The sequence below is a fragment of the Rhizopus microsporus genome (genome assembly GCF_002708625.1).
Source record: "Rhizopus microsporus ATCC 52813 unplaced genomic scaffold scaffold_24, whole genome shotgun sequence".
NCBI lineage: Eukaryota > Fungi > Mucoromycota > Mucoromycetes > Mucorales > Rhizopodaceae > Rhizopus > Rhizopus microsporus.
In genome coordinates, this window is record NW_019671939.1 from 277607 (window position 1) to 295255 (window position 17649).

Below are 17649 nucleotides of genomic sequence, written 5' to 3' on the forward strand. Positions count from 1 at the left end.
TTTCATAGTAACTCTTATTATTATATATTATGATATCTTTCCCTTTTTTACTTGCAGGTAGTTGACCCTTTTAATTGTCAATACAAGTCAAGACAGATATAAAAACTAACCGTAATTGGTAAAGGATCTACAAAAGATACAGAAAGGATGTGGGTTATACTGAGGGTCGTCTACTTATAAATATACTCCCTATTTCATCCTTTCAAATTAAATCAGCTCTTCTTTCTGATATTGATATTATGTTCAAGGCGATCCTACAGCTTTTAGTGTTATTTTACTTTACTATACTGTCATCAGCTGCTTCTGGGGTGGTATTTGAAACTGATAGTGGAAAAGTTGGATGCCTTGGCTTAGGAAATAATGGTGGAAAAGTAGCAAGCGAGGCAATCGATCGAAGTGTTTGTAAACAAGTAGAACATGACAGGGAGAAGGGTATTATAGTCAAAGACTGTGATGATGTTTCCAAAGTATACGACGTCTGCACTAGAAATAAAGGACATTTCTATAGTTTAGATAATTAGGATGTTTTAATAAAAAACTAGTGTCAATCTGCTCCAATTCTAATTCAAGAGTTTTCTTTATAATAATGAACTATCAATCCACTTTATCACCCAGACTGCTTAAAGGGATGGCTTGTAAAGTATTTTCTATGACAAACAGCCCACTTAAACATAACATGACAACATTTAAAGAGAGTGAAAGAGAATAAGCTTTTATTTGCTTTAAAAAAAGAAAAAAGCTCCAGTCAATTATTTTTTACCTTGATTTGCGTTTCTGTCGGCAGCAGATTGAGCTCTGGAAGAAAATGAACCTTTACCCATGTACCGTTGATTCGTTGCTTGAGTACTTTGAATGCGGGAAGAAGCTTCCTTGGTCATTGGATTGTTTGCTTTGAGGTATTGGTTGTAACAGTAGTACTTGCTGTTAGTGCTCGGTAATGTATAGAATAAAAGCAAAGAAGTGATAAGTCTCGGAGTACTAATTAAGGTACATGTAATTAAGTCAAATGTAATCTCACAAGTAGAGACTAGTATCAGGCATGGTCAAATACGACATGCTTGTTTATCTGACATGTTTGAAAGAGAAAAGAGAAAGACACACAATCTTTTCTTTTTATATGATTTTTATGTAGAGTTAATCAACTAATATAATCAAGTATAATACATGAATTTATTTAGCACAAATAGCTTCAATTTCTTCAATTTCCTTTGGAACTGTGGTCAAATTGATATATCCATCTTGTGTAATGACGATATTATCTTCAATACGAACACCGCCCACAGGCTTGTACTTGGCCAGCATGTCTCTATTAATATATTTACTAGTTACTGGGTCGTTTAAGACAGGATCAATCAAGAAATCGCAAAAGTAAACACCAGGTTCAACTGTGACCACAAATCCAGCCTGAAGATCACGACGCATACGCAAATAACGGATACCAGGCTCATTAATGCGTTCAGTGCCCTCGGGATAACCACCAACATCATGAACATCTAGACCAAGCATGTGTCCAACTGGTTTTATAAAACGTCAATCACTATATACGAGCAAATGAAGAAAGAGGACTTACCTCCATGAGGGAAAAAGGCAGCAACGACGTGATGCTTCATGATTTCTTCTTTATCACCTACGAGGATACCTGCCTTCAAAAGACCATCACAAGCAACATCCATGGCAATTCTATGAATTGTCTCCCAAGCTACACCAGCCTTACAACTCTCAAAGCATGCCTACAAGAGAGAGGAATAAGATTTCATAATAAAAAAAGACATGACATACCTTTTGCATATCAAGTACGATAGAGTAAATAACACGAGCTTCAGGGGAAAACTTTCCGCCAACAGGGAAGACTCTGGTAATATCTGAGGCATAGCAATTATATTCACAACCAGCGTCAACCAAGATCAACTCGTTAGCATCCTTGAGAGGTGCATTATTCTTGTTATAGTGAAGAGTAGCTGCATTCTTGCCTACGCCAACGATAGGATAATAAGCTTGGAAGAAAGCGCCTTGACGGGCAGACTCGTACAAAAAGAGAGCATGGAGCTGAGCTTCATTTGAACCGAGTTCAGAGGCTTTCATCAACTTTTTTTTTTAAATTGTAAGTTAAAATGGAACCAATTCAGAAGAATAAACAATTACCTTCATGTGAGCATCAGATGATATCTGGTTTGCCTTTCTGATAATCTCAATTTCCCAATCAGCCTTGATAGCACGAGCTTCAGCAAAGGCAGAGTAGAGTAACTTGGATTCATTCTGATCACATAGCTTTACTTTGGACTTGTCTAATGCGTCCGTCTTTGTGATGGGTAGAGTATATACAACAGGAGCAGATGACAAGATACCATTGAGCTTATCAAAATAGACAGCCTCATCAATATCGTACTTCTCCTTCAATTGGTCCAAGGTATCAGGTAACCCCATCCACATGACAGCGTCAGGGTCCAAATTAGGAGAAACGAGTGTGATTTTGTTAGTAGACAGGTCAATGACGACATGAAAATTAGGTTCAGTAACACCAGTAACATAAAAGAAATTGGATTCTTGACGGAAGGGTAATTCGACGTCTGTATCATCTCTTTCTTGAAGTGTTTGTCCGTTTAAATAAATGTAGCCTTCTTTAGCATGAAAATTCTTGATGATTTTTTCAACATTTTGACGAGTAGGAAGTTGTGTTACTGACATCGTGTGAAATAAAAAGGAAAAAAAAAAAAAAAAAGAGAGAGACGAATGAGCCCCCGGGCTTTTGTTTTTTTTTTGATTTTGGTGTAAATTAAATGACCGCTTCGTAGTGAAAAAAAGCGACACACTGCATAATCGTCCTTTTTTTTCTCTCTCTTTTTTATATTTAAATGCACATCTCGGATATCTTTAAACACAAACATCATCAAGACGATAAGGAAGCTGATAAGAAGCCCAAGGAAGAACATCAAAAGGAACAACTTCCTAAAGGGTTTGCTAACGATGCTATGAGATCCTCTAATAAACCAGACACCTTGTATGGATTTGATGATCCTATGGCAAGAAGATTAGGTCCTGTACCAAGCGATGATCCAACCAACACTGGCGCGTAAATACATTTTTATTTAACTTTAATATATAATTTCGAATAAAGATGGAGGTTTATAATTGAATGAAGATGTCATGATAATCGTTGCTACCTGATAAGGATCAATATTCGCTGCCGGTCTACGGTCTTCCATATATCCTTTTCCATCCAGAGCCACTTTTATCGGTATACGAATAGATGCGCCTCTATTGCCAACACCATAAGAGAATACGCTGATATGTCCTGTTTCGTACTCTCCTGTAAGTCGAAGATGATTATCTTGTCCATACACATTAATATGTTCAAAATGCTTATCGCTCATATTTTCGATTGCTTCTTCAATAGCGTCTAATCCTCCTTCACTTGATCTCATTTGATTTGTAGAGAAGTCTATATAAAATAGTTAAAGTGAGTCATCGTTGTTGAATACTTTTCTTACTTGTATGGCATCCAGTTGGATTCCAAGATCCTGGAATGGGTTTAGGATGTAACGAAACCATCAGACCAAAATCTTCTGCAACACGTTCCATGATGTATCTTGCCACCCAAAGTTCATCACCAATAGACACTCCTTCACACGGTCCGATTTGATATTCAAGTTGACCTGGTACTACCTCTGCATTACATCCACATATTGTGATGCCTGCATATAGACAAGCTCTATAATGAGCTTCCATAATATCTCTTCCGAATATTTTCCCTGTGCCTATACCACAATAATATTTCCCCTAAATGCACATGTGTTGATCAATTGTGTGTACATACATTATACAATTATTAAGAATATTACTGTCTTTTCCGGTTGACCATGTTTTGGCCAACCGAGTGGTTTATTCGTCTTGGGGTCAAACAAGACATACTCCTGTTCTATACCAAACCAGGGTTCAAGATGACCATAGTGGTCCATAATCTTTTTACACTGTAGACGAGTTGGCATTTGACATAATACCAGCTTAGCACCCTGTTGTCTAAAGGGATCTTCATACATTGCCACGGGTATCAAGGGTTCGGCTGGCTTTTGGATCAACTCAACCAGCTGTTCGTCATGATCAACATACAAAAGTGGAATATCCGATAGTTGTACGGGCATAAAATCAAGTGTTTTCGATATTGATCGTAGCTCATTCTGTTTGTCAATAAAGATGTATTCTATCGGTATCCTCTGTGTCTTTATGTCGTTCATCAAAAAAAAAAAATAAGAGAAAAAAAAAGGAAATATATATAAAAAAAGATGGAGAGGAGTCTATTTCTTATCAAGGATTAGAGATAAGGACCAAGGACACACAAGATTACAGGCACCATGGATGTGTGACCGCCCATCCATGATGAAACGGATTTCCTCCCCTTTTCTTTTCTCTATCTCTTTCTCTCTTTCCCTCTTCTTTGTTCATCTTTAAAGAAATGATGTATGTGTTTTATGAGTTAATATAAACAAATATGTATAATATCATTCTCCATTGTTTGGAGTTAAAATTAATAAAATTATTGTATTTGTTAATAAAAAGAGTACATATGAATACTCAAGTCTTATCAAAAAGAATACTTTATGTTGTTGTTGTTTATAAATGTCTCTCAAATTGTGTCAAATGGTTAAACAAGCTCATATGTCAATGAGAAAATTAAATAAAAAAGTCGTCACAGCTGATTACGAAGAAATACAGAACAAAAGTGTGTGTAGAGAGAGTGAATGACTCGTGATTATTGTTTTTTTTTTTTTAAATCATGGATTACGATGACGATGATGTTCAAGACTATCAAGAGTAAAGAATAATAATAAATAACATAAACATATACTTATTCTTTACAAATAGTTATGAACCATTTGTAGAAGAAGAGGTATATACAAATAGAGAGAGAGAGAATGTATACATTGACATGGATTAGCCCTATGATGAAATACCTGTAGAAGAGCCTGCTCTTTATGATGAAGAATTACAAACAACAACAAATAATGGAGACATATCTACAGAACCTATGACAGATCGTATAGACATTCTAAATGATGTCATGTCAGGAGGAAACATTAGACAAAGAGAACAATTACCAGATCCAAATGAAAGAACAGAACGTTTGACAACACCTTATATGACTAAATATGAGCGAGCAAGAGTATTGGGAACAAGAGCCTTACAGATTAGGTAATATACACCTTTTATTTCTCTCTTTATACTCATTTTATTAGCTTAAACGCGCCTGTGATGGTTGAACTGAATGGAGAAACAGACGCATTGGCTATTGCTAATCGGGAATTAAGAGAAAAGAGGCTTCCATTGACCATTCGTCGTTATATGCCAGATGGTACCTATGAAGACTGGAAAGTCAGAGATTTGATCGTCGATTAATGATAAATAAAAATGCCATGTGTTGGGTTTACACAAACTAAAAAAAATCGGAATTTCAATTGACTCGGGAGACACTTTTTTTTTTTCCAAAGCGGCGTTTTGATCATGAACCTTCTTTTTTCTTTAAAAGAGAAAAAATAAAAACTCAACTGTTGCTATTCCATCTTTCATCTACACATTAGCCTCATTTTAACTTACGGGAAATCACAACAAGTCAACAGAGAAAAACAAGGTAAATATCTAGACTAAATATAATTTGTTTTATTACGTGTATTTTTGAAAAGAAAAAAAAGGGAAAGGAGGGTGTGAGTAAAGAAGGGTGTATGTGTGTGTATATGAATATTAAATAGATAGGAGTTTCTATTTGGGGGGAGTAAAAATAAAATAATTTCTCTTAAAAAAGGTTCTAAGACACTATTGTTAGTTTTCATAAATACACGATGGCAGCAACTGTACCACCGCAACAGATTACAGCTGCTCAGAAATTAGCACAAGTGAATGAACAAACTTGGTTAACCATGGGTAATTACATTATACAAACAGGATGAACCCTTTATAATTGTTATTCGTTATATGCGTGTTTTTACATATATAGGCAATCTAGCTGAAATGATGACTGATTATGACAAGGCTATGAACTGTTATGAATCTGCACTAAGACACAATCCCTATTCAGTCGTCGCTCTCTCTCAGATCGCGTCATTATGTAGAGGACGTGAACAGTTTGGAAGAGTAAAGTGTGTGTGCTTATGTGTATGAGTGTGTTTACATTTATTATTTATTTAGGCCGTAGAATATTTTAAACGTATCCTTGCCATTCAAGAAAATAATGGTGAAACTTGGGCCGCTTTAGGACACTGTTATTTAATGATGGATAACTTACAAGAAGCTTATCAGGCCTATCAACAAGCCCTCTATCATCTTTCAAATCCAAAGGTAAACATTTAGATATAACTTCCTAAAACTGACAACATCCCCTATTTATTTAGGATCCTAAACTTTGGTATGGTATCGGTATCTTATATGATCGTTATGGTTCATTAGAACACGCAGAAGAAGCCTTTTCAGCTGTGATGAAAATGGATCCAAAGTTTGAAAAGGCAAATGAGATTTACTTTAGATTAGGAATCATATACAAGCAACAACAGAAATATGACCTTTCACTTCAAGTAAAGTTCCCTCTTATCTTCAAAAGTTCCATATCTAATATTAAAGCTATAGTGCTTCCGTTATATCCTTCACAACCCACCGAGACCTTTGACAGAGTCTGATATCTGGTTCCAAACGGGTCATGTCTATGAACAACAAAAGGAGGTAACGTATACTGAATTAAAAAATCATTCATTCATTAAAACTTCTTTTAGTATGAACATGCCAAGGAAGCTTACGAGCGTGTGTTGGCCGAAAATCCCGATCACGCTAAAGTGCTTCAGCAATTAGGCTGGCTCTATCATCAGCAAAATACGTCATTCTGCAATCAAACACTCGCCATCCAATTCCTAACCCGCTCTCTTAAATCAGATAGCAATGACGCCCAATCCTGGTACCTTCTCGGTAGATGCTATATGGCCGAACAAAACTACAACAAGGCATATGAAGCATACCAACAAGCCGTCTATCGTGATGCACGTAATCCTACATTCTGGTGTTCTATCGGTGTCTTGTATTATCAAATCAATCAATACCGCGATGCATTGGATGCCTATAGTCGAGCTATTCGTTTAAATCCTTATATCAGCGAAGTATGGTACGACTTGGGTACACTGTATGAATCCTGCAATAATCAAATTCAAGATGCCCTTGATGCTTATCAGCGTGCTGCTGAGCTCGACCCAACGAACCCTCACATCAAGCAAAGACTAGAACTGCTGCGAAAGTCACAAAATACTCAAACTTCTCAATCGTAAGTCATTATCCATATACAGTATAGCTTGTTTTCTAAATTTGTCTTTTCTAGTACTCCTGGCAATGCACCAGTTCCACAAGATGTGAGCAATCCTAGTCAATATCAAAGCGGACACAGCACTCAACCACTCAATGGCGTATCCTATAGTCAATCTGCACCCACAGGTCCTCCTTCGAGCATGTCTGCTTATCATACTGCCAGCGGTGCTCCTTCTAACCCCTCTCAACGCCATCCTGAAGAAAGAGTAGCAACGCCTCAATTACCTGTCGTCAGTGTAGGTTTGATATTTTTGCCATTTTTCCATTTTTCTCACTTTATATATACTTTCTATAGCATGGCATGAGTTCTCACGAAAGCGGGCCTGCTAGAGACCTTCCTATGCCTGGCCACCCACCACAGCCAATGACAGTCCAACAACAGCAGCAACAACAACAACAACAACAACAACAACAACAGCAGCAGCAGCAGCAGCAGCAACAGCAACAGCATCAACAACAACAAATGGGTGTCAATCGTCGATCTTCTGGACCTTATGGACAATATCCTGCACATGTTGCACGTGAAGATGTCCGTATTGCTGACATTGGTGGCGGCCGTGCACCCACTCCATCTGATAGATCTCAAATGAACCCCATTTTGTCCGAACAACAACAACAACAACAGCAACATGGTAACTTGCCACCCATGTCGATGCGATACAAAGAAGATATGGCGCGTTCACCCAATTTACCTCACACCTCGCGTCCATCCTCACGCAGCTCACATCCAGTGACACCACAACAGGCTCAATCTTATGACCATCGACTTTCACCACGCATTGAAAACTACCGCTACGAACAACAACCATCGCGTTCACCTGCTCAAAGACCGATGGAAGCAGCCGATACACATGAAAAGAGTCATGAAGAAGATGAAAAGAGGAAGCGAGCGCCATTTAGACAATCAAATGTAGATGAAGATTACGATGAGAGTGCAGCTGATGCACTCTTGAGTATGGGCAACCCTCAGCTTGGACAAAAACGAAGCTTACAGCATGAACACGAAGATAATAAAAAGCCTAGGTCAATGCCTGAAACCAGTCATTCACCAAAGGAAGAGAAAAAGGAAGAACTTGTCCCTGTAGGCCCAGAGGAAAAGAAGGAAGAAAAGAAGGAGGAAGAAGAACCTGAGGAAGGTGAAGTGGATGAAAAGGAAGAAGGCGAAGTGAAAAAGGAAGATGAATTAGAAAAAGAAAAGGAAACCCCTGCTGAAGCATCTGCTAATGTATCAACACAGAATAATAATAATAAGGAAGAAGGATTAGCTAATGAAACTGCAGGATCAGCATAAAGTTTTATATTTTTTTGGCAGCTAAAATAAATTCTTTTTTTCAAAAAAAAAAAAAAAAATCATGTGCGTACATCTTTATTTAATAAGATGTACTAAATATGTCTTTGTTGTAAACCATCTCTGTACAAATTGAATGAACTTCCTGTTGGCGTACCAGCCACAATGCCCTGATAATCCAGACGGTAAATCTTGGGAGGAAGACCTTTACCGAATTTACGATTGATATGATTAGAGCAAAGAAGTCCACAAAACATGACAAATAAATGAACAGGTATCATCGAAAACGCCACGATCCAAGTAATGTTGAGAGCTTCTCTAGTAAATGTTTGATACTTGAATTTGCAGCCAGGTAACAGTGTACGAGGGAAACATTTGTTTGATCTTTCATGATAGTCTGAGAATGATTTATAACCACAGCAGTGAAGCTATTGTTTTTATGTTAGAATCATAATATACACACATATATTATACTTGCATTAGCCTGAATACGAGCTCTTCCATCTGAATCCAGTAGATAGTGCCATTGGTATGATAATTTGCCTTCTAGATTCCATTTGTTCTTACGGTAAGCGGTGTATCCGATAGCAGCAATCATACCAAAACATGGCCATAATAGCAGATTGTAAAATGTCAAAACGGCTCTATTATTCAACATGATGCCAGTGTAACCAAGAAGGGATGTGAATAAACAAATAGCACCTGTTGCAAGAATCACTATTTATAAAGATTAATTATATATTTTTTTAGATTGCATATTTTTTACAATTAAGAATCAATTTTTCGCCAACAATGACAACGTCCGCACGTAAATAAACTATTGAAGGGGAAGGTTTGATCTCCTATTCATCTTGGTATTTTTTTCTTTTTCATTTTCTTACATTTAAAAAATGTTAATAGAGCTAGTAAAAGTATGCCGAGACCATAACAAAACAGCTACCAAAAAAAAAAAAAGATGTGAGCTATGGTTATGATGATGATGATGATGATTACCAGTGTATTAGAAAACAGTAACCACCATTTGTGTTTAGACCATCTTTGTTTCTTTTTAACCGAAGGATTCGGGTACTGTCTTTTCACCACATGAAGACTGGCTGTATCTACTGAAGTACGAGATCCTAAAGATTGCTTTGATTCTGATTTCATCCATGGTAATATGGGTTCCGGTAAGTCGTTATTCACGACAGATTCATATGAATCATATTGTCTAGGATTGGGTCTTATATCATGCAAGCTAACTGATGAACTTGCATGGCTTGTTTGATGAATATATCCTTTATTCGATAAAAATGTTGGATTCATTTATAAGAAAGAAGAAGAAAAAAAAGAGAGAGAGAAAAGTATCTAAAAATAACATACAATTTAACCTCCTCTGTCTTTCTTTCTCTACCACTTATTTTATCTCACAAACGCACGCACACACTTTGTCTCATTACTATCTTTGCTCAGATTGTCTGACTGTCTAATTTTTATTTTTATTTTTTTATCCAGGTACAACAGTGCTAAATATAGTAACTGTAGGAGAAAATTCTGACAGAGTAATCGCTTTGTATAAAGCTACTATTGAGCAATTCCAGAGTATGGAAGGCTTGTATTTTGCTAAAAGTTGTGTTTTCATTGATGAAGCCGGTTTTAACCTGCATACTCAGAGAAAATTTGGACGTTCTTTAAAAGGTAAATCTGCAAAAGGTGTTACATTTACAATTTTAGCTGCAATATCTCAAGCTGGCACCATAGACATATCAGTTAAAAAACCAGAAGTAACCTCAGCGAAAAAAAGAAAGGCTGATGGTAGGGAAGTAAAGGTAAATGGTAAAGTTGGAACCAAAATTGAGCATTATCTATCGTACTTATCCAATGTCATGGATGTCATGGATAAAAATAGCACGAAGGGCCATTATATTGTTATGGATAATGCACCTATTCATAAGCCCAAAGTGATTAGAAGAGTGATTAAAGAAAGAAGCTACAAATGCCTGTACTTACCATCCTGTTCACCCTTTTTAAATCCAATCGAGGAGTTTTGGTCAAAAGTGAAGGCGGATATTAGAAAAACGCCATTAAAAGCTGATGATCGACCGAAGGATCGTATTTATCAATCGGTTGGAAAAGTAAAAACGAAAAGACTACGAGAGTTGGATTAGGCATTCACTATCATTCTTTCAGCGGTGTCTAAACGAAGAAAGGGGTCTTTAAAGTGATAATCATTTATCAATAATAAGGCAAGTAAAATCAATAGGCTTATTGTGAGCCAAAAAAAAAAAAAAAAGAAAGTCTATTCATTTGGGAGGCTCCTTCTAGACAACTGTGGCAAAAAAAAAACCAGGAGTATTGTTTCACCAGAATATGAAGGGGAGGGGCTCACTAGAATGTGAGGGAGGGGGCTCACCAAGTAGTTTTTGTTTTGTTTCCGTGCCAACACTCAATGTCTTCCCCGACACTAGCTATCTGTCTGAAACATACGTGTCACATATGTCAAAGATGAACGCTGCATGCGTCAGAAAATAGGCTAAATAATGTATGTACGAATTTATTATAAGTGGTCTTTTTTGATCGAACTGACAACATAAAATTAGAATAAATAATAAATAACAATATTTCTTTTTATTTCTTCTTCTTCTTGAAAAGAAACAAAACAAGTCGGTAACTTTATAAAGTTATGTTTAGCGAAGCACCACACATTCAAAGGTTTTGTTGGAAGGTATCATAGGTAATGGATAGAGGTGGCGCCCGTAGAATTAGTCTAACTTCTGATATACACCTTTTGTGCACTTTTAAAAAAAAACGGGGTCGTATGCTTTTAGAAAAGAGCGTCGCTTCTAAAAAAAAAATATGTCGCATATTGTATTTAACTGTTTATTAAATAGGATGGTCTGCAAGGCAGTCATCAAAACATTTAACGGAATAGCGTACAAACACTTCAAAGATGACTGGCCTTTGCAATTATTTGAGGAACAATACCTTTTCTATGTATAAACTCTCTTTTTACACTACTCTTAACAACAAACCAAAATTCTTCTGTTGGATTGAGTTCTGGAGAGTAAGGCGGCAAGTAAATGCACTTGTAACCGCGCTCTTTGATCATCGCACCAATTATTTTGCCTGTATGTATGGGTGCATTATCCATGATCAGACAATGTCCTTTCTTTTCAGGAAGCTTGTCCATCTCAGCAAGAATGCCTTTAATAAAATTGACATAGTGATTGGTTACCGTACCTTTTGTTTGCTGTTTTCTGCCACCGGCTAACTTTCTTTCCTTTGAAAATGGCATGGGCTTTCTCAAGCTACGAAACCTTTAGCAGAGGTGGCTCCCAGAATAGAAATTGAATTGGCTCTCATAATTAATACTTTGACTTTGGCAGCCCCCTCCCCCTTTTGGTGCCCAGCCTTGAGTCCTTCTCAAATTTGAATTGAATCCTGACTTATCGATAAAAAGCAGTAGCTCATATAGTCAACGTCCAGCTCTTTCACCATTTCCATCCAATGCTTTCTCGCTTGAATTCTTTCTGGAGTCAGTCATATAAAGGTAGAGTGTTCTTTTTGAAATGTTTAGCTCTTAAAACTACTAGTCATCTGATCTATCAACTGATCTATGGTGGCAGTGGGATACTTGTAATAGAAGTCAGACACTAAACTTTTGGTCGCCCCTGCTAGTTCTCCTTCAGGCTCAATAATTCTTGGGCGGCCTATAGTCTTGAACAATGAGTTCGCATCCTCTTTTCAAGCCCTGCACCATCTCTTTATAGTTCTAGGCTCTAACTTGAGCTTTAAGGCCACAGCTATGCACTGTTTCTAGGATGAATATTAATTAAGTGAACAGCATGAGCTTTAGTCTCGTTACTGATGCGATTGCCTTTTAATTTTTTTTTTTTTTGGTTTGAGCCAGATGGTTGCCTATCAACACTCTTCCGCATCTCTTCTTCGCACTCTTACAATACCTCACTATCTACTAATTTAGCCCTTAGAGCTATGTAAGTGCTATAAGAACTTATTCTTCCAGCTTTTAAGGATCTTCATTCCCAAATTCATCAACATTGCTTCCTAAGCCATCTTCCAAATAGAAGGAAACACTCATTGTGGTATTAATTAGCTATAGAAGAGAAGAAAACCATCACTAAGATCCACGACATTTTTTTTTGACAATTTGAGCCATCTTTCTATTTCTATTTTACAAAACTGGGTGGATAACGATGAAGTCCTTGGTCAAACTTTACGGTAATATAATTTTTTTCTGTCAAATTAAATAATGCTTTAAATTAAACTACTTTCCATACAGTATTTCGTTATCAGGAATTGTTGATCTAATTCACGATTGGATGTCACAGTACTGCAAAAGTGCGTTCCCAGATGCGCGCTGGTCTGAACTCGAAAAGCTATCATATCCCATATATAATTTAACACAAGGAAGTAACGAAATATATACCAATGTTATGAGGGTAAGTAGCGCAAAATAGACCTAGTCAACTGAGAATCATCCACCGATTTGCTTTGCAGATATTGAAGAATGAAGGTCAAAAATCAGACCATGAAAGACAACCCGAACATGAAGCTTTGATATACTTGAGTGAAAAAAGGCATGAGTACAGAAAAAAGGAGTTAGATTGTGAAGAATTATATATTATTGAAATTTTAGAAACTTTGTAAGTATGATTTTATTTTATTTTACTAAAGTTAAGTGACTAAACCGCTATTACAGGATACAAAGCATCATATACTATTTGAATGGGAACGAAAGTGAGCTAGAATGTATGGAAGGCTGTTACAGTATTTTGAAGGTTGTGTTTCGTGGAAGTAAATACAAGTGCAAGCTGAGGAAACAAGCATGTGCTGAATCCAAAAATGCGCGTGAAGAGAATGAGGAGGCATACGCTAGTAATGAAGCATTGGATTCGAGCATAACATCACGGTGACGCGTTTGATGAGATAATCATTATAATAACTCGAGTATAATCTTACAGTAGAGCATGCATTCTACTTTACATCCCTCTATCGCATCTGATAAGAATAACTTATAATAATAATAACTATAGTACCTACTAGTATAACAACAATATAAGCATAAATAATGTCAGTGACAACAATAATATAAACAGCAGTCATAGACTCTCTACCCAAGTAAACTCTCGCACAAACTTAATAATATTTAGCTCTTCTTAATAATCTAATTCGCAAGCCATCGACTTAACTGTCTTTTTAAATTATAACTAAAGCTGAATACAACACATGGGACGCAGGATTGATCTTTTGCTATCTTCATTCAAAACAAATGTCTCTTCTTGCGAGTAGAAAGCAGAGAATGTAAGCCCTTCTGTCGCAAGAAGGCAAGAAAGCAAAAACTTGAGAGTAAACGCCTCCATTTTAGAAGCATTACTTAGGTTTCCTCATGAAGAAAACGATAGCAATTGAAATCCTCTTATCTTGATGTATTCCGATTGGGTTGGTAGAAATGGATGCATTAATGTCATTGTAAAAGAAGACAATGTATTCATCGCGAAGAAGCTTGGGGATATATTCATTCCAACAAGTCTGCATGAAATCGATGAACAATTCAAGCTGACAATCAAGCTATTGTATACTTGGAAAGTGAGCTTGCTTTTAATAAAAATACAGTATCTTTATCTCTTACAAATAACTAAATCAAGTTTAAAATAAATATCCTAGCCGAATGAGTTTAACCATCTCACCAAATGTATTGTCTTTTTTTGTATGGGATCTGAAGATCTAGGGGATTAAAAGACTGTAGTATATACAGAAGAAAAGGACTTTGTTTGAGAAAGGAAAGAATCTTCAGACAAAGAGTTGACATCGTCATCCGATATAAATTCGCTGTCAGTCATACGCACGCCAAAGTCATTCATCGTGATTACTAAATTCTGTATTGAATAAGACATATCCTTGGCGCAACTATTATGACCGATCAATGCCAAATTCATATTTAGAGTAACGTAAAGATTATCTCTTAGCACAGCGCAAAATTATTTTGCCGTCAGCGTCGATTTTTATTTCGTTCAACGCAAATCCACCTGCAAAAGTCAGTAGAAAGAAAAGAGAGGGGGTACGGTTACCATGATTAAGACAATTTCACTGCTCGTGGACTTAATTGTGATCATTGATTGGTTGGCATAGATTCCTCTGTGGGATTCGGCTGAGTTTTGACGCCATTCTTGTAGATGCCTTTTAAGCCTAATTGAACATCCTCGTTTTTACACAAATTGATGATACAACGATACGATCATAAAAATATCTATCAAATATGACAGGAGATAGTATTTTTATTGAAACTGTGTGACATTTAACAAAAAGATAAGCTGGAGGGTACTCATGAGTCATTCAACACAGCGATCTTCATCTCTTCTTTCTTCTTTTTGATATGCATGTGTGTTTATTGTCCTGAAATAATCAATTACATGTATATTGGTTTTTGACTATAGGTTTGCGGATAGTTGTTTTTATTTTGCGTACAGCGATTTTTATTATGCGGATAGATTTTCTACTTTGTATTCTCAGAGCATTGGATCAAGAGCCAGATATCTATCGAAAAATGAATACGAATGGCTTATTCAATTTACACAGTCATCAACAGATATGGTTTTGGTTGATTCAATGATTCTAGCACTCAGATTGTCATCTACAGTCAGGCAATCTCTCCTAATGCCATCCTTGACTTTGGACCAGAACAACCCAATAGGGTTCAAACATGGTGATTCGATCAGACTCTAAACCTCAGTAACTTTATGGATGGCAGCGTTGTCCATAACAAGATAGCGCCCCTTCATGTCAAATTGATCCAAAATATCCATGTTACCAACCAAAAACTCCAGGAAATGTTCATTACGAGCACTCCTCTCTTTGATCTACCGAAATTTCTACGAATATACATGTTAAAACCTGCCTCATCAATGAAAATGCAAGTTTTCGTGCCAGTTCATGTTTTCATCATTTTTCCACTCAAGAAACTTATTTCTACGCGGCTTAAGATTACTAAGAGCCGTTCTAGAAGATACAATTGGTTCCAGCTTCTCAAGAGTTAAATAGGCATGTAGGATGAGATGTCTATGAAGAGCTGATAATGTAATCGAACCAATTTCGTGAAAAGCTTCAAGCAACGCATCTCTTGCCTGTCAAAGCACAGCTTGTGGAGTCTTACCATAAAACTCATACAGAAAATCGGTATGACGAGGCCTGAGTTTTCTCTCCCAACTTACTCGTTGCTTCGTACCGCCAGGCAAGCGTTTCCAAGAAGCTCTTGTGCTTGTTCAGGTGAATAAGATATATACGCTCCTCGGACCTTTGCTGGGGCTTTCTTCTTGCGTTGCTTCAAGCCATTCTCAATTTCTACAGTGCCTTGAGCTTCTGCTTCTGACTGATTGTTCTTCAGTGTCTGGTGATATGCCTGATAGCTCTTCAAATCCAAAAGTTTCTTCACTTCTAGTTCAGGCAGCCTCTCATTTATACCAGTGATGTCATTCAAATTCTGTAGTTTCGTACAAATCTTTTATATTCTCAACTTCCATGGGTTCGTACTCAGGAATGTCGTCCAAGGCATTAAAACAGTGCATGGACTCATCTGGGACGTCGTAAGTATCAACTCTCTCATTATGGCTCCCATGGCTCTCATTATGGCTCTCATGGTTCTCACACATTTAATAAATAGAAGCGTCCTAACGTGAGCAGAACCATTGATCTTTTTGGTGGAACCTTCTGAAATTGCCCCTTCGTACTTTTTTGGGACTTACTTTGGAACCGACTTTTTCATTTATGTAAATTATACTTATATATATGAGTTTATTAAGACAAGAGAAAGATGTAGCAGCCTTTATTTATATCAGTTTAATGTCACTGATGCTCAAAAACTGTCAAAGCAAGTCCTAAAAACAGCGTACAAAAGAAATTTTATTAGTAGTCTGTCAAAACTGATTTACTTGAAATATAAGTTCATAAACAGATATTTGAGAATTCCGATAAAAACATTGCATAAGTTGACTTCAGACAGTGAGGTATAGCATGTATTCTCACAAATTATCCAAGATAAGCAGTTGATTCAAGAGTCAACCTTTCTTCTTTTATTCACGTATTCAGTTGAAGTCGAGGTGACAGGCATAACGGCTACATCATCATAATTTAAACAGGCATTTAACCATTCGCTGGTGTCCTTTGGGTAATTACGTTTCTGAGTGGATAATACTTGTTCTTTCACTTTTAATATTTGCTGTTTAAATTGCCATATTAAAACTATCAACGGTAAAATGCTTCTAGTAAAGTGGGATTCGTCGCTTGATATAGACAGGTCTTTGATTTTTATTATTCTTGTAATGTAAGGAGTTGGTCTGTCAGCAGCTAATAGTGTTATAGATAGACCTGCAGTTTGAACTCCAAATACTGAGAGGCCTTTAGACTCGTTTTGATTACTTGTAGTCAATTTATCTAACATATCTTTTATCACCTTTGGCAGTTTTATCCCCTTTTCTTCGACTGTCTTAGTGTTTAGGTTATGTACAGCAGTTTCACCAACTCCATATTCATCTGCATATTCATGCTCGGCTTTTTCTTCTCTTACAATTAGATCACATTTATAACCAGTAAAAGCTCTTGCGATAATATCTTTAGATCCAATTACTCTATCAATATTTTTTCTTCTAGTACTTGCAGCATTTGCTGCTTCGCCGCTACGAAACAATAAAATTAATATACAGCTGTCCGTGCCGATCTTTTTGTTTTATTTACCGAATAACCTGTAGCGTTTTTATATCATCGAATATGGTATCAATAAGCGACCAAACATGACTATTGTACCAGGCTTCTTTTTGGATCTTGTTTAGGTTTCTTGACTCATAAAGTCTCACAAATGAAAATACAGTATGTTTGACCCAATCAAAGTCATGATATTTTTTGGATCGTAATCATGTTCCCAATCCTGTACCTTGAGAAGCTGTGCTCGGAGATCTTTGATGCTATCACAATTAAAGCCATTTATGTAGGAGGTGGTTCAGGACTACGTGTTTGCTTTGCGTCCCCGTAGTCCTTCT

General features: G+C 36.7%; 9 protein-coding genes across 9 annotated transcripts; 4 read left to right on the forward strand and 5 right to left on the reverse strand.

The window, feature by feature from the left end:
• Nucleotides 1-970: 970 nt before the first annotated feature.
• Nucleotides 971-2696, reverse strand: RHIMIDRAFT_295220 (uncharacterized protein). The gene is made up of 4 exons (XM_023614163.1): nt 2143-2696; nt 1780-2085; nt 1571-1730; nt 971-1514 (listed from the first exon to the last, which is right to left on the reverse strand). The coding sequence occupies exons 1-4, from the start codon at nt 2683-2685 to the stop codon at nt 1171-1173; spliced, it is 1353 nt and encodes a 450-aa protein (XP_023462163.1). The 5' UTR covers nt 2686-2696; the 3' UTR covers nt 971-1170.
• Nucleotides 2697-2719: 23 nt separating this feature from the next.
• On the reverse strand, nt 2720-4315 carry RHIMIDRAFT_231057 (glutamate-ammonia ligase Gln1). Its single transcript, XM_023607683.1, has 3 exons — nt 3840-4315; nt 3489-3777; nt 2720-3439 (listed from the first exon to the last, which is right to left on the reverse strand). Exons 1-3 carry the CDS (start codon nt 4230-4232, stop codon nt 3093-3095), a joined length of 1029 nt encoding a protein of 342 aa, XP_023462164.1. The 5' UTR covers nt 4233-4315; the 3' UTR covers nt 2720-3092.
• Nucleotides 4316-5056: 741 nt separating this feature from the next.
• Nucleotides 5057-5391, forward strand: RHIMIDRAFT_207976 (RNA polymerase Rpb6; the record flags this gene model as incomplete). Its single annotated transcript, XM_023607019.1, has 2 exons — nt 5057-5187; nt 5232-5391. 2 exons carry the CDS (start codon nt 5057-5059, stop codon nt 5389-5391), a joined length of 291 nt encoding a protein of 96 aa, XP_023462165.1.
• A 440-nt stretch (nt 5392-5831) lies between these two features.
• Nucleotides 5832-7298, forward strand: RHIMIDRAFT_208053 (TPR-like protein; the record flags this gene model as incomplete). Its single annotated transcript, XM_023607032.1, has 6 exons — nt 5832-5913; nt 5987-6123; nt 6178-6327; nt 6381-6560; nt 6613-6705; nt 6756-7298. The coding sequence occupies 6 exons, from the start codon at nt 5832-5834 to the stop codon at nt 7296-7298; spliced, it is 1185 nt and encodes a 394-aa protein (XP_023462166.1).
• A 644-nt stretch (nt 7299-7942) lies between these two features.
• On the forward strand, nt 7943-8649 carry RHIMIDRAFT_269332 (uncharacterized protein). Its single transcript, XM_023612129.1, has one exon. The coding sequence runs from the start codon at nt 7982-7984 to the stop codon at nt 8624-8626; it is 645 nt and encodes a 214-aa protein (XP_023462167.1). The 5' UTR covers nt 7943-7981; the 3' UTR covers nt 8627-8649.
• A 69-nt stretch (nt 8650-8718) lies between these two features.
• On the reverse strand, nt 8719-9925 carry RHIMIDRAFT_286452 (tetraspanin Tsp2; the record flags this gene model as incomplete). The annotated part of the gene is made up of 4 exons (XM_023613380.1): nt 8719-9051; nt 9087-9325; nt 9390-9465; nt 9617-9925. 4 exons carry the CDS (start codon nt 9923-9925, stop codon nt 8719-8721), a joined length of 957 nt encoding a protein of 318 aa, XP_023462168.1.
• Nucleotides 9926-10058: 133 nt separating this feature from the next.
• RHIMIDRAFT_76390 (uncharacterized protein) lies at nt 10059-10641 on the forward strand. Its single transcript, XM_023615660.1, has 2 exons — nt 10059-10435; nt 10509-10641. The coding sequence occupies exons 1-2, from the start codon at nt 10204-10206 to the stop codon at nt 10562-10564; spliced, it is 288 nt and encodes a 95-aa protein (XP_023462169.1). The 5' UTR covers nt 10059-10203; the 3' UTR covers nt 10565-10641.
• A 3673-nt stretch (nt 10642-14314) lies between these two features.
• RHIMIDRAFT_76399 (uncharacterized protein) lies at nt 14315-14675 on the reverse strand. The gene has a single exon (XM_023615661.1). The coding sequence runs from the start codon at nt 14554-14556 to the stop codon at nt 14353-14355; it is 204 nt and encodes a 67-aa protein (XP_023462170.1). The 5' UTR covers nt 14557-14675; the 3' UTR covers nt 14315-14352.
• Nucleotides 14676-15519: 844 nt separating this feature from the next.
• Nucleotides 15520-17593, reverse strand: RHIMIDRAFT_295227 (uncharacterized protein; the record flags this gene model as incomplete). Its single annotated transcript, XM_023614164.1, has 5 exons — nt 15520-15676; nt 15829-16097; nt 16677-17289; nt 17348-17461; nt 17544-17593. The coding sequence occupies 5 exons, from the start codon at nt 17591-17593 to the stop codon at nt 15520-15522; spliced, it is 1203 nt and encodes a 400-aa protein (XP_023462171.1).
• Between the last annotated feature and the right edge of the window lie 56 nt (nt 17594-17649).

What these genes read in the sequence shown, in the direction of transcription:
- RHIMIDRAFT_295220 (XM_023614163.1), bottom strand. Translation starts at nt 2,685, where the DNA reads ATGTCAGTAACACAACTTCCTACTCGTCAAAATGTTGAAAAAATCATC. An exon ending in TCGTACTTGATATGCAAAAG is followed by an intron (nt 1,731 to 1,779) that starts GTATGTCATGTC and finishes TCTCTCTTGTAG; the next exon opens with GCATGCTTTGAGAGTTGTAA. An exon ending in TGCCTTTTTCCCTCATGGAG is followed by an intron (nt 1,515 to 1,570) that starts GTAAGTCCTCTT and finishes TTATAAAACCAG; the next exon opens with TTGGACACATGCTTGGTCTA.
- RHIMIDRAFT_231057 (XM_023607683.1), bottom strand. Translation starts at nt 4,232, where the DNA reads ATGAACGACATAAAGACACAGAGGATACCGATAGAATACATCTTTATT. An exon ending in ATGGTCAACCGGAAAAGACA is followed by an intron (nt 3,778 to 3,839) that starts GTAATATTCTTA and finishes ATGTGCATTTAG; the next exon opens with GGGAAATATTATTGTGGTAT. An exon ending in TCCAACTGGATGCCATACAA is followed by an intron (nt 3,440 to 3,488) that starts GTAAGAAAAGTA and finishes TATTTTATATAG; the next exon opens with ACTTCTCTACAAATCAAATG.
- RHIMIDRAFT_269332 (XM_023612129.1), top strand. Translation starts at nt 7,982, where the DNA reads ATGTCGATGCGATACAAAGAAGATATGGCGCGTTCACCCAATTTACCT.
- RHIMIDRAFT_76390 (XM_023615660.1), top strand. Translation starts at nt 10,204, where the DNA reads ATGGAAGGCTTGTATTTTGCTAAAAGTTGTGTTTTCATTGATGAAGCC. An exon ending in TAGGGAAGTAAAGGTAAATG is followed by an intron (nt 10,436 to 10,508) that starts GTAAAGTTGGAA and finishes GGATAAAAATAG; the next exon opens with CACGAAGGGCCATTATATTG.
- RHIMIDRAFT_76399 (XM_023615661.1), bottom strand. Translation starts at nt 14,556, where the DNA reads ATGAATTTGGCATTGATCGGTCATAATAGTTGCGCCAAGGATATGTCT.